Raw genomic sequence first — 15,302 nt, 5'->3', positions numbered from 1 at the left:
ATATACTTGTACGTGACAGTCAGATATTTTCCCTCATCTCAAGTCGTAGCAAGCAACAAATTACCATAGACGTGGACAAAAAAGTTGCGCAGAGCACTCCTCCAGGCCACCTAAAAGGTTTTTGTGCAGCTTGCTGACAGAATTTAAGTAAATGTTTGATATTAATATAGTTTTTGTGCGGTTGCCGTTTGATATTAATATAAACCAGGTCGGGTATACTAAAGAACTGAAACCTGCAGCTACCACAGGGAAGATGATTGTAGGAATCGCTCGAGTTCGCTCGCCTTTAATCTTCTGCTGCACAGACACAAAACAATTAGTAATCATACCTCTTCTCCAAAAAGCGGTTTATATAAATGGCAAGTGGAAACCCCCCTCCAAACTAACAAACCAACAAAAAAAAAAAAAAAAAACCTCGGCCTTGACAATTAGCTAGTAAAGTAACTGAACAGCAAGTCAGCTTGCAGTAAAAGCGAGGGTCCCACATTTTTATATACAGGTTCATGCATATACATGTGTCCTATGAGGTGCCAAAGTTTTGGAACTTAATTATCGCAACAAGGTTGTGATTGGTAATTCCTGTCATGTTTATGAATGCGTTCACAGGAAGGACTCCATGAGCAAGTTGCAAAGAGGCCCCTGTTGGGTCTACCAGCCAGAGTTTTCTTCACTAAATTCGCGTGTGACCATATACAATGTACCACCATGAGCAACTGGTACAGAACCAGTTGTACAAGATAGGCATAGCAAGCAACTTGCAACTTTATATGTGAAAGAACCAAAGATACTACACTTCCTATTGTCGTCATCCTCTCAGCCAGATGATATCATTCTTCTTGGATTCGATAATGCACTGTCTTTGAATTTGGAGTTTGGCTGCTAGTGCATTAGAGTAAGGACCACCGACTCTCGAAGGTTTCTCCTTACGAGAGGAACAAGTTCGAATTTACTAAAAAAAAAATAATAATCAAAGAGGCACCATCAATCACTTGTCAAGTACGGCAGGCATGCATGTAATCATAGAAAATTTCGAACCAGTCTAATGCAAGTTTTATCATCATCAATTCATTCCATATCGAGAGTCAATCTGCTAAACAATCTCAACACAAACGCTGCAAGCATAAAAGAATATTCATTAACTGTAAATATACGTTGACATCATTTGAATTTAGTAAATATGATGGCTGAGTCATTGAGAAACAGATATTGTCTTAAAATAGCAGACTCTATCAAAAGAAACAATCTAAACTGCTGTCTACAACTTAAGAATCATCATAAATGGCAGCCACCAAAAAATATTTCTACTTGTTCTAAGGCATTGGTAAATTTACATTGGCAGCATCTCGTTGGAATTCAAGAAACTAGGCTGATTTGTTGAAGCAAGAAGTCTGGCCCACATCCTATCTGTTACCTTCACTGTATTTTGTGCCTCTGTCACACGCTGCAATATTACAAAAGTTGATTCTATCATGCATCACAAAATTGTATAGCATTAGCTATACGTCACCTTGTGAATCCCTCCACACTGAAATTGGGTGTGTGCAAGGGAAGGACTAGGAAACACAATGTCACCAAAAAGTATAGAAATATTGAAGGTACTAGTACCAAAGAATTTATACACGTTTCCACAGACTCCAAGACTAATCCTGCTACTAACTGAAAATAATTGTTGTGTTCATTGGAGTTCAATAACCGCTTAAAATCATTCATTCTGGCATATTGCAGCCAAAATAGAATCGTCACATAATTGACAATAGAAGTGAGAATTCAGAAGACACAATGGAACAGGAAATTTACAGAGCCACTGCAAGGTTAGCTCAACATCAAACATTAATAAAAAAGGCCAGAAACAGTTAGTCATATTCTGCATCATCTGTGTCAGCGGGAGGCAACATGGGAACCAGAACAGAGTCTGCACTATGGTGCAAAGAAACTAAATTATGGTTTTGTGCACTCTTGTGCAAAGAACTAAATTAAGCTTTTGTGCAAACTGAAGTAAGAGTGACGATGGATCAGGAAAGGTACTAGTTTTCATTTGTCATCAAGCAGGAGGAGCACCCTAAATTAGTTTTGCATTCATCCTGCAAGGCAGCAGTTGAATTTATTCTTACCCATCTTATATGATTTTCCAAGTTGCTACTCCTTCACTGAGATTCAAGCATTTGGGACATATAATTAAATAATCAATCCCAGTAAAACCTGTATTGGCCATCTTATGATGACAGGAATTTAGCCATCATAATTCTCGATCCCCTTCTCCTTACTTACGAGGTCAGTTAGTCTTATTAATCCACCCAAATCTATGAGAATCTAGCTTTTCCTGGTTAAATGCATCATATATAAAGGCCGTTTATTGAATCTTGATGTATTGATTCACACTTTGGACATTTAAATTTGTAAAATTATAAATATAGGAGCCAGGTCTCATATTTTAAAACCAAGGTAAACCAGCAAGTGAAACTGTATTCATAGACAGTCATGTTAGTCATAAACAAAGATTGAGAAGAGGAAGTACTTACAGCAATGGGAATATAAGCATGTCTGCTGTTTACTGGACCAACTGTGAATCCTGTGTACCCAGCCATGGCCCCATGAACAGCACTTTGTGCAAGAAGACTGCAATAAATGTTGTCTGATGCATTACTTGGGATAGCTCTAATCATGTATGTAGGATCTGCATACGAAAATATAAAAAATTAGATACATAGAGCTCCTTCATCAGCACATGGGGAGATTTTCCACAAGGTTCTCAAGCATATTTTCTCTAAATTTCTCTACAATTTAAGTTTGAAATTTTAAGGCTTGAGAACTCTAGTTTTATCTTCACTATACACTGCATTAGGTGGTATCAAATCAGGTCAACATCCAAATTGATAGCGAGTCTTGAAGAGAATCATGGAGCAACTGGAGGCAATCATCTTCGTGATGGAGATTAGAAGATACAGGCTGTTTGAAATCAACTATATTGTCATTTAGTAGCAATAGCAGCTATAAGGAGCAAGTGCAAAATGGGTTTGGCAACATCAACACTAAATTTTATGAAATTAAAACCATGCTTGAGACACCAGGTTACGCGCAAACATGAACTGAAAAAGAAAAGAGGCATGCATTGGGGATGAAGCTTGCGACCAACTTGTCATCGAATTAGTTTGTACAAATCCTTGTGGTCACTATTACTACAAGTATTCATCTAATGAAGAAGATCTATTTTAGTTGATGGAAGGCACAAATAGGAATCGCAAAGAGTAGAGGAACATGTTTGGAGACTTGTCTGAAGACCAACCATACTTTAAACATATTCCTAAAATTCCACCTAAACAACCACTTGTCTATGGAACCTTGTCAAATCAAGACAAACAACCACAACCTAAGAGATAGAAATTGATCATTGTGATTGAAGGTTAGAATAAGCAACAACCTCTTGATGATGAGGATGTTCTATGTGAACTTGATGGAGATGATGAAAGATTTATATGATGATGAAGGTCGTGCAAACAATGACATGGAAGACTCAGTAATTTCTGGCAAGTCTTTTGGATGTATTATGGATGATTATTTTGGTGTTCATTTAAATACAATGGTTGAAGTATTTGAGGACATAAATGATGATAAACTCCAAGTTTGAAGTAGAAAAATATTGGAAGAAACTACAAGTAGACTTCATAAAAATAAAAAGTAGATCAGAGATGGATTTTTTTTTTATTATACCCATATTAAATTTTGAAGTTCAAAAGTCAAAGACATAATACTTCGTGAATAAATTAGTTAAGGTATTGTACTTGGAAGTAGTTTTTGTTAATAGAGTGGAAAAGTTCAATTTTTGAATGAGTATTTTTCAAATGGAGACTAATGTAGAATAATTATCTGAGGGGTTTGTAAACCATATTAACAAGGACAAGCCCAAAAAGAAATCCACAAAGAAACCCAGAAACATATGATATGAAGCCTAAAGTTACTATTTTCTTGTTTTAATTATTTTCCAATTTAATTTTGTATTTTAATTATTTATTTCCTACTTAGCTTAGAACCTTTAATTTAATTAGTATTATACTATTTAAAAATCCTAATGTTAGATGAATTCTATTAATTAGATAAGTTTTATTTAAGAATAATTTCCTATAAAATATTTTAGTTTTGATAGGAATCATTTCCTTTAAAGAATTTCATGACTAATATAAATAGATAAAAGATTATTTTATGAAGATAAAGATTATTATTCAAATTTTTATAAAATAACAAAGAGTTTTATCTAAATTTTTCTATAGCTTAGATCTATATCCTTAGAGCTTGAGAACTCTAGTTTTATCTTCGTTATACGCTGTATCAAAACTCGATAAATATTACAGAATTTAACCATATGAACCTTTATGGTCTAGCCTCAAACTAGAACATGTTTTTAGTAAAAGATATTTAGCATGACCTCTCATTACCTACAAATAAGCATATGTCAAGTGCATTGTTTAATTTATTTTTTTTCCTAAAAACAATATCCAAAATTAGTTTTCTTAAAAAAGTCGCCCTTGAAATAGGATAGTGTTTAGCAAAAGTTAGAATCATCAGATGCAACAGTTTCTAAACCAAAGATAAAATGCTAATGCAATCATTTGGAAGGTACCTATATATTTCATATTTATCTCCATCTTCTTCACCTTTGTAAAATGATCCTGCAACATGAGATATTAAAAATATAAACAGAATTAGTACTAACACTAATAGTGCAAAAGTAAATAGATGCGGTGACAAAAATGAAAGAAATGGTCTATCTCAACAAAATGATATATACAACAACATAATTGTATTAAAATTAGCTATTAGGCAATTATCAAATTACCAATTTACCACCTAACAAGGTTGCTATGTGGCATTATAGGTCCATGGAGATCATTTTGAGGCCCGTGAGAATTAGATCACCAAGTTTGAGATAAGCAATTGCTTAGCTTGACAGGGCAGTGGCAATCAAAACAAAAGGAAATAAATAACAAGCTCATTGAAAAGAAAAGGTAACAAATACACCGTTCTTGAAATGAAAAACATGAGTTAAGAGAGGTGGCGACTTTTTGTACCCACCTTAACCTCTTGAGTTAACCATAGACCAACATCAAGAAGTAGTCTGTTCCCTGATGCATCTCTCTCATCAGCTGCCTGCATGTCCTGAGCAACGTATTCCTGCCCGGCTCCTTCTGCTATCACAATAACCATATGCCCATTTTCTTTGATCCTCTGTTCAATAAATTCAAAAAGACCACCAGGGCCTTCCAAGTAGAATGGCGATTCCGGAATCAAGCAACAATCCTGTTATATCCCAACCATGATTAGCATATCACTCAGTTGTAATATTATGAGTGATTGCAAGCAATAAACCACACTGTCTAAGCACATTCTGAAGCAATGTCTTCTCCAACACTTAGTTTGGAAGGAAAAAGAACGGTATGCTGAAAGTGAAAAAAGCTGGAATATAGTTTATATAATTGTTTCCACATACAGATACATACATGCACGCGTGTGAAGCAGTATGTTTTCTAGAAAAAAGAGCCTGCAACTTCATTACTATAAAGGGTGGGGAAAAAAAGCAAGCATAAATCTACCATTTTCTGATACATCCAGTGTCAAAGATGGTATTTTGCACTACCAAATTTTTCCTAACACATAATTCTGTTGTTAAGGAATAGAGATTAAAACAACAAATCATTGCTTCATACACACACAAAATAAGCCAAACTTCCTGAAACTGCCAAACTTGGAGGTAAAGGAACCACATTATTGTTATGACTCAATAAAACAGGATGATCATGGCTAATGTTACTAGCCAATAAGTAACTTGCTCAATCTTGTGTCCCTGCCAAGTTACTAATTAGTTTCCAATTCTCTCAGCAACTGCCTTGGATTTACTTAGCATTAAATATCACACTCTAATAATGGGTCCAAATATTTGTAAGTTCAGGAATCACTGTTACCCAACAAAAGTCTTACCACGTCTCGGCTTGCCAAAGTTGCAAACATTGCAATGAAACCTGCAGGATTCAAAAGGCAAGGAAGCAGGAAGGTAAGAATAAATATAGTGATGATCTTATGGCCATCAATGTGCCATCTATTAATCTATGTTCAAAAAGTTTACCACTGTATCTGCCCATCAGTTTAACAATCCCAACTCCATTTTCCACACTTTCAACCTCCACATGTGCAGCATTAATTGCTCTCTGAGCTTCTTCAACAGCGGTATCAAATCCAAAAGATTTGTCTATCACCTAGAACAACAACACAATTTACTTCATTTTCCAGGGTTCAATACAGTTCACCTCCACCGCATCAATTCCTCACTACAAACATTTTTTTTTAAAAAAAAGCAAGAAGCCTTGAAAGTCAAACCTTGCTTTTAGGCATAAAATTGCAGAATGGATGACACAACTCACCGCTATATCATTATCAATGGTCTTGGGGATCCCAGCAACGGCCACTTGAAGACCACGTTTCTCAACTTCCTTCCAAAAACAAACCAAAGATACAAATTAACGTGAAGAAAAAAGCATGCCAGTGTGACAAACTTGAATCATGCCATAATGCAAGCTGACTGATTGCTACAATAGAACGAAGGAAAAAGTTCTTGTTGGAGAATTAACCACCTTGTAAATTAAAGCTGCTCCTCTCTGAGTGCCATCACCTCCAATAATATATACCTAAATATGCACCAAAAAACCAGTCTACTTATTGCATTCAGGTCGCATACCATATTCAGAAATTTTTACCAAAGAAAAAGCATGTCAACCTGATTTATTCTCCTGTCCTGAATATTATCAACTATCTTGTTTGTGTCATGACCTCCTCGTGAAGTGCAAAGAAATGTGCCACCACGCTTATGTATATCATTCACAACTTTAGGCGTCAAATTTATGGTGTTTTTTGAATAAAAACCCCTATAACCTCCCTGAAAATACAATCATTAATTCAAAAACTCTTTCTTAAACAAAACAAAGCAAACCATTCAACAATTAAACATAACCCTCTACGTATCTCTGAATAAAACTCACCAGAATGCCAAGTACATCATCAACTCCATACATATAATTCAATCCGCATACAATCTCGCGAATCACTGTATTGATCCCGGGACATAAACCCCCACATGTCACTATGCAAGCACGCACTTCATCAGGCATAAAATACACCTGCATGGCATCACACCAATAAAAAACAATCAGCTTCTACCATTTCACACCCGATGCAGCGCTCCCTAGCTCACATTCATGTTGTGCTTAATACAGTTATCGAGTGGGCCCCACCTGTTGAAGCACGTGCACCTACCGCCCGTGTACTGAATAATTCCTCAAAAAATTAATCCAAAATGAATAAATAATTATTAAAATTTATAAAAGTAGCATACCTTCTCTCTGGGGCCGGCTCGCCGGAAATGGACACCTCTAGGACTATCTTTATGAACAACAATCTACCCAAAATAAAAAAACATAGTAAGAATGATTGAACGACATGTCGTTTACAGAAGAAAAATTATATGTTAAGTGAGCTTACATTTTGTGCGACTGCATCTTCTGGTCCAACAAAAGTCTGCCTGCCCAATTCAAAATTTTAAAATAACAGCAGAAATTTTATATTAATTAAAGAAAAAAATAATAAATTCATGTACTTGACAATCGCGTAGGCTTGGCTGTGATGCAAAGGATTTGGATACGACTGCAAAAGAAGAAGAAAAATCCTAAAATGAAAATAAAAAGGGAAGTTTTAACGAAGGAAAAACAGAATGATTGATTACTGGTAGATGAGGGAGGAAATCAGTCAAGTGAGGCACATCTTCGAGGACGAAACCATCATCGTTAAGAGCTCTGACTCTGAATGGGTGATTTTGGCGCCAAAATAGTGATTTTGTAGGGAGTTTTTTGGATTTGAGAGAGAGGTCGTGGTTTAATTGAAATAATGAGAATTTGTGGGGGTTCGATAATAGTAAGTCAAACGAAGAAGAAGAAGCAGCGAGTGAGAGATCCATCGTCGAAACGGAGAACCTGAAACTGCGTGGGAGAGAGATCGTTTGTTTCGGTTATGGAGGAATGATTAGGTGCGCACAACTTAGCTGGATCTTTAATTACGTGCCACGTTATTACTTTATATTGGTTAGTCGAAAACTTCAAACATTTCTTTGACTTCTCGGTGGCTGTGATTTGCTGACGGTTCAATCGAGGATTCTGGAGTCGTGTACATCTCTGATCTGCATACTTTGATATTTGGTTTTAATTACAAACCGACCAAATAAAAAAACAGAATTCTTTCTTTAAATTTTTTTTATTAAAAAACAACGAAAATAGATTTTATTGGAAACAATTTTAAAAAACAAATGAACAAACAAACAAGAACGGGGCTGAAGAAACCTTATTTTTAAAATTTTATTTTTATTATTAACGTATTAAAATAATTCATAATTATTTTTTAAAAAAATAATTTTTTTAAAAATAATTTGTACTACAAAAACTAAAACAACTACGACCCACTTACACGATTCAGTTTGAACTACTCAATAAAACTAATTGATTTAATTTAATTTATTTTTTTATATTTATTAAAGCCAAAGAAGTCTAATTTCAATTAATAAACCTTTGATCGAGGATTCGAGCTATTTTTTACAAACTTTGATTTAATAAGCTTTAGTTTATAATAGACCGATTTTTTTCTAGTTTTCTATCCGAAATTATCCAAAAAAATGGTACGTGTGCAATACATACAATACATGAATGAATGAATAAACAAAATTTATATTAAATTTATATTTATAGTTTATATTTATAGCATTTGTTTATTCATAATTATAAAGTACGTGTGCAATACATACAATACATGAATGAATAAACAAAATTTAAATTAAATTGCGCATAGTTTTTGCTGAATTCACCATCACCATGAGATAGTTGACATTCTTCAACCTGCAACAAATGTACAGATCAACGGTCCAGAAAAACAGAATTTCAATAGCGTGCTCATAGTTTTTGCTGAATTCACCGTCACCATGATAGTTGACATTCTTCAGCCTGCAACAAATGTACAGATCAATGGTCCAGAAAAACAGAATTTCAATAGCGTGCTCATAGTAACTTACCATATTGGACCTCGCATCCAGCTGTAATGTGTTATGTCTAAGGAGCCACTGGCTTCACAGAAGAAAATGATCGATCATATGTTGCACGACATCCGCGCCTTCTATATGCATGCTCTGATCTTTAACCTGTGAAATATACAGAGTGGCATATGGTTCCTTTAGACAACAGAGACTTGTATATTACATTTATTTTCATTTTCCAAGGTGTTTCCTTGCACCTGAGCACTGATGACAGCGCCATTCTTCCTAAGAGATAATTAGCATTTTCAAATCACATACCCATAAAACACAGCACATCTGTGAGGATGAATATAAGATGCATGCATGCACGCACGCACGCACGCATAGGGGGGGAAGGGAGAGACCTGAATTACACTATGAGCAGCAAACCTCTGTCTGCAGGTGTGGAAGCTAGCGTCTACTTTTTCCCATGACAAACGGGATAGACCTGTCACTAGTTCCTCTGCACAAATAAGGTCCAGTTAACAAACTTGTGAAATTGAAGAACAAACCATAATTAAGGACAATAGAAATTTCCAAAAATACATTCATTGGCAAAATTGGTAAAAGCAAAGGCAATTAAAACGAATAGAGCGAGCATAGTTGCTGCATTGCTTCATTCAAAATATACCTTCTAACTTGTCAAAACTATCATCATCTGTTGAAATAAGCTCAGACTGCTCAGTGTCGCAGGCCTTGCAGCATTCTTCGTATACAATATGTGGATATTCCTTGTTAATATAATCCTCCCACTAAAAGGAAAATGACATTTTAGTAAGTACATTCTAACAAACAAGCAATAATATAGAGGAAAATTACAGTGGGAGCAGAGGTACCTTTGGCAATTCAATAGTACGCCTAATGGACGATGTTCTCCAGCCCACAATATCTAAACAGTTTTCATCAAGGGAACAGAGAAATAAAGACTGTCAAGCTTTCAGATTATATATTGATGGTTAGCTGCTTTGAAGAAATAAAAAGGATACGATCATAGCAAACATTTGAATATGCTACCCGACGTTTGAATATACGCAATGCTGACCTACAAAATTAGTTAGGTGCTCTTATTAATTACATATTTGGATATCATAAAGATGGCATCTCAAGAAACTATAAAAGAAAGGAATCTGCATAAAGAACTGCTGTGTATGTGGCATACATGAAAAAACAATCACCATAATCTTCTATCATGCGTTTAAGCAATGGAGGTTTGCCCTCATCATCATCATTCAAAAAAAGGTGCCGACCTGTTCTCTTAAATATCCAATGAATCAAGAGGTTGGCTGCTTTCTCAAAGGCAGTTACACCAAAAAGAAATGGAACCTGCAATGAAAACATTTTTTGAACAAAATACACTAAGGATGCTTAATGTGAATTCAATGAGAGCTAAGATTAAGGAATCATTAACATGTGCAGTTGGCATAGTAGCAGGAAACAAGTAATACTGTTTGCATGCTCAGATTTAGTAACAAGGAAGTTATAATGGAAAAATGAGTTTGAATGAGTCCACTAGTAGTCAACTAATGACTATAATCAAAATAGAGAAGTCAGGAGTCCAGCTTGTTTTTTCCTGAATAAAGTACCCTATTGAACCATGCCATGAACAACAGTATGACATGATTTTCTCTTTCATCATCATTGTCCTGGCCAGATTTCACCCTAAAAAGTTGCTTATCCAGTAAAACTACCAGATACAAGTATGAGATTCTAGTTTGCTTGCAATAAAACAGACCCATTCTATGTTCCCTATTGCTCACAGTATAAGGATAGAGATAACCCTTGGTTGCTCTCTTTTATCTGTTTGCATACAAACATGCTTTTATAACAATTAAACCAGTGCTATGGTCAATTCAAACAGCAAACAAGAGAAATTCATCATCTTCAAGCAAACACTCTTGTAAGTATGAAAGAAGCATAAAATACCATTTCGGCACCTTATCCAAAACAATCCTACTCAATATACGCAAAAATTTTCCTTGCAAAATCATTTTAACAACCTGATCTTTTGCTTTTTCAATGTTTTGAGTGGATGATGATGAAATTCGAAAATTTAAATGAAAAGAAACAATCAAATTAGAATACCTGCTTATTTCCCCTAGAACCAAGGTGTGGTGTAGCAACAGTGATAAAGTTCATAGGCTCCAAGCCACCAATTGTAGTCTTTAAGTCGTCTATGCTTGTACCATCAGTTGAATCTTCTACGTTTTCTTTCTTGGGTGGTCTATACAATCTCCCAATTGCATATCTTGCCACTAATCCTCCCACAGAATGTGCAACAAATGAAATCTTCTGCAAATTTGGCTTTCTTTGAATCACTTCAAGTACCTAAAATTCAAATATTCCATCGATAATCCACCATAGAAAATCCAACCAAATTTAGTTAATAATTACAGGTAAACCCACGAATCTAAGAACTACTGTACCTCCTCGGCCAAACGGTCCCCCATCACATCAACACCATCAAGTGTCCGCCTAAACATATTTTTTTCACTACCTACAATGCAAGTAAAACCAACCTAAGCATTCCATTCTTTGTAGAAATAAAACAAATAGCAAAAGAATTGATTTAAACTCCACTCAAAAAACATCTAAATACCAAACTAAAAAGGAAGGGTTTCGCTTCATATCAATATCAAAAACATAACTAATGATACTTACAATGAACAAATACTTTATCAGGTAAAGTTCTAACAAACTGCTCTGCTCCAAACTTCCAATCAGCGTTGCTGATCATTCAAGCAAAACGCCCACGATTAGCAAACAACAGAACTAATTCAATAATTACGCCTAAAAATTCAGTTAACTCAAAAAAAGACAAACTTCAAGAGGAAGTTGACATTTTGATCTCATAATCAACAAAAATAAATCAAACCCAGATTTAAAAAAAAAATCACTAGACTGGGGGCAATCAACAGAAGTAATTGAATACCAAATTCAGGAATTGAGGGTCAAAATTCATCAAAATAAAAAAAGGAAAACTTTCAGAGAAAGTTTATATTCTTTATCTCGTATTCGACAAACATAAACCAACTCCAGATCAAAAAATTCAATAAATAACGCAAATAAATCATGATAACTAGAATTAATGATAAAAAAATTAAAGAAAAATTCATACCTTCCAAGGATACCGTGGACCATAATGACAAGATGATCGGCAGAAGACGAAGAATCAGAATTTTTACAGCTCCAGACATCACAGCTTACATTCACTGATTCTGTTGAACAAACTCCGTTCTCTACAGCTTTGTTCTCCATGATTTATTAGTCCAATTCTTACTTTAATCTTTCCTCTTTCTTTATGGTTTTTCAGTTAAAAAAATGCATTTAAATATCGAATAAAAAAAATTGAGAGTTGCGTTTGGATATTTTGTTGATTTTCTGGGGAAAATTGGGAGTGGTGATTAACTATGAAAAAGAAGTTATAAAGAAAAGGAAAGAAAAATGAAGGGTTTTTTTTTCAGAGAAGGTGCGATTATCCCTGAGATTTATCCACGTAAGATGATGAAAAATGACCTTTAGCTTTCGTTTGGCATTTAATTAAAAAAAAAAAAACTGGATTTGTCATCTAATTTGATGTATTTGTGTTAAAAGATAATTTTAAAAAATAAAAAAATATTATTTTAATATATTTTTAAATAAAAATATTTTAAAAAATAATTATTATTATGATACTCAATAACCATGGATGCTATCTACCCTATCTTTGTAAACTTTAATCATAACTCACAGGATGATACTTTAATTCCAACTCACATGATGATGAATTATAGATTTTAATTGATGCTTAAATTGATTTAAAAAATATTAAAGGAAAAAAAAAAGAATTGACAATAATAATATAAAATGATGATCATTATTTTTTAACCTTTATTTTTTTTAAAATCAATTAGGTATGTGTTTGGTATTATGATATATGATTTTTAAAAAATAAATTTTTTATTTAAAAATATATTAAAATTTTTTAATTTATTTTATTTTTAATAAACATATCAAAATTATTTAAAACTTTTAAAAATATATATATTAATTTATAATTTACTATTATAATATCACATCAAGTTAACCTCCATATATTTATTTCTTACTACAAAATATTCTAAAAACACCGAGACTTTTTTTCTTTTTCACGTTAAACATAAATTCAATCCGATCCATGGTATATGATTGTTACTTTAAAACAATAACATTTGTAGATTAATAAGATAATAAATAATTTTTTAAATTATTAAAATATTATTTTTTATTACCACTAGCACGCAAAAAATATATATATAGAAAGAGAAAAAAATAGTTATGCAGTTGAGTCTTGCTTTTGCAAAAAATTAATTTTTATACTTTAAATAATTTTTTATTTTTTAATTATTTTAACATGTCAATATTAAAAGTAAAATTTAAAAAATAAAAAAAAATATTATTTTAATATATTTATAAATAAAAAAACAATTTAAAAAAGCACCATTCACTAGCATATATCATGAAACCAAAAAAACAATAACTGGCAACTCGACCATACCGTTGCGAGCACGAAGGCACCCAGTCCAGACGAAAAACAATGTCAGCGTGTTTGACTTGGTCGCGTCTAGTTTGGTATCTTCTCCGTTCATAACAACCTCCTTGGTTACAAGCAACCATTTCGTAGATGCTGTGAAGAAAATCTGGATAAACTATATTTCAGTCCCTCACCTTTTATTAATATTCAAATTTAACCTTTATAAATTAGTCTTCTGTTATATCATCCATGTAGCCACCCAAGAGTTTCGTTTTTTTTCAATAAATAGCTAGAAAAATTTAATGAAATATTAATTTTTTTATAGCTTCTTTCAAATCCTACTCTTGAAAGAAAATTATATTTTTTAATAATCAAAGTTATTTTCCTATTAGTTTATACATAAATCGAGACAATATAAAGACATACTCAAATAAATTATTTTAGATACCTGTTTCGAATTTTCAAAATAATTACAAGCTGAATATCTAACAGGGATCCAACTATTAATTGTAGTTTTACAATTTAACAATGAATGGTTTAATTGAAAACTTTTGAAAATTACAGGATTTATATTGAAAAGTTTGGAACTCTAGAAGTCAAAGTTGAACACAAAATTGAAGCTACTCGCTCCTTCTGACCCACACCTGTCCATTTTAAAAGTGGTTGCCAGTCTCCAAAAGACCCTGTTGAAATCCTGAAAAAGGACCGACTTCGTTGGACTGTGTAATTGCCTTGTCCGAAAGTTTTTCTTTTTCAAAAAAAAAGTATCTCTGCCATCCTGTAATTGAGTTTAAAAAATTTACAAAATCACAATTTGTATCGTAAATCTTGATGTACGCGTGACAGTTTATATTATGTGCTCAGAATATTTATAAAAAAACAAAAAAAAATTATTTGATTATTTATAAATTTACCATATTAAAAAAAATTATATTAAATATTATAAATTTATCATTGAATAAAAACAATCCCAGCAAAACTTCTTCCACTCATCTTCTTTCTTTAAACACTGAACCTAGCTGCCACTTTCCTTTTTTTTTTTTTTTTAATCTCTTGCCAGCCACCATCTCCAGCCATAAACCCATAACATCACCTCCTTCAACTGTGTTTATCAGAACTCTCTTGTAGCAATTTCATCTCTACCACACCAGCAATTGTTTTATTAATAAAATTAATTATTAAACTCTAATAAGTATTGAATTTATTTTTAAAAAATTATTAATTCAAGTCTTATAAATTATAAAGTTAATTAAGATTTATATAATCATTAACTAAACCTGTAAAATTAATCGAGATGTATATAAATTAATTTTGATAATTATATTGATAAAAAAATAAAATCAATAATTAAATTATATAAAAAAACCAAAATCAAGATTATTAGCTTAGATTGCATTTACTCCTTGAAAGAGTTGTGTTTCTAGTTTATATAATCTTTTTTTATTGATAAATAATACAACATTCTCCAATACCTTAGATGTTGTAGATTTTTTTTTTTTCTTAGAGGCTATAAAATGAGAAGACTAGTCAAAATACTTAGGATAGCCAAGGAATGAAAATTGATAGTTCCTGTGCTCCACTTTCTTCCCTGTAACCATAGTATCTTCCTTGCAAACTCTATTATTATTATTATCATTATTATTATTATATTGATGATTATGCTTCGATCTACATGGAATATTGAGAGATTTTATGAATTTATCTGAAAATACTAGA

General features: G+C 32.9%; 2 protein-coding genes across 3 annotated transcripts; both read right to left on the bottom strand.

Annotated features, from left to right (window-relative positions):
* Nucleotides 1-1,113: 1,113 nt before the first annotated feature.
* PFK4 (phosphofructokinase 4) lies at nucleotides 1,114-8,171 on the bottom strand. The gene is made up of 14 exons (XM_011024060.1): nucleotides 7,766-8,171; nucleotides 7,640-7,686; nucleotides 7,525-7,564; nucleotides 7,379-7,441; nucleotides 7,026-7,163; nucleotides 6,764-6,922; nucleotides 6,621-6,674; nucleotides 6,411-6,479; nucleotides 6,116-6,245; nucleotides 5,971-6,011; nucleotides 5,068-5,292; nucleotides 4,616-4,664; nucleotides 2,520-2,674; nucleotides 1,114-1,441 (listed from the first exon to the last, which is right to left on the bottom strand). Exons 1-14 carry the CDS (start codon nucleotides 7,994-7,996, stop codon nucleotides 1,328-1,330), a joined length of 1,515 nt encoding a protein of 504 aa, XP_011022362.1. The 5' UTR covers nucleotides 7,997-8,171; the 3' UTR covers nucleotides 1,114-1,327.
* Nucleotides 8,172-8,777: 606 nt separating this feature from the next.
* Nucleotides 8,778-12,576, bottom strand: LOC105124165 (putative lipase YOR059C). 2 transcript variants are annotated; one of them, XM_011024058.1, is made up of 11 exons: nucleotides 12,213-12,576; nucleotides 11,756-11,823; nucleotides 11,521-11,591; nucleotides 11,180-11,422; nucleotides 10,257-10,420; nucleotides 10,084-10,139; nucleotides 9,934-9,986; nucleotides 9,729-9,849; nucleotides 9,463-9,560; nucleotides 9,098-9,223; nucleotides 8,778-9,029 (listed from the first exon to the last, which is right to left on the bottom strand). In XM_011024058.1, the coding sequence occupies exons 1-10, from the start codon at nucleotides 12,350-12,352 to the stop codon at nucleotides 9,152-9,154; spliced, it is 1,086 nt and encodes a 361-aa protein (XP_011022360.1). In that variant the 5' UTR covers nucleotides 12,353-12,576; the 3' UTR covers nucleotides 8,778-9,029; nucleotides 9,098-9,151. The 2 variants fall into 2 exon arrangements, with proteins under 2 accessions (XP_011022360.1, XP_011022361.1); XM_011024059.1 differs by having other exon boundaries at nucleotides 8,778-8,924.
* Between the last annotated feature and the right edge of the window lie 2,726 nt (nucleotides 12,577-15,302).

The sequence above is a fragment of the Populus euphratica genome, unplaced genomic scaffold (genome assembly GCF_000495115.2).
Source record: "Populus euphratica unplaced genomic scaffold, PopEup_1.0 scaffold4.1, whole genome shotgun sequence".
NCBI classification, from domain to species: Eukaryota; Viridiplantae; Streptophyta; class Magnoliopsida; order Malpighiales; family Salicaceae; genus Populus; species Populus euphratica.
Note: the sequence above shows the minus strand (reverse complement) of the source record. Positions and strands in the feature narration are given on the sequence as shown.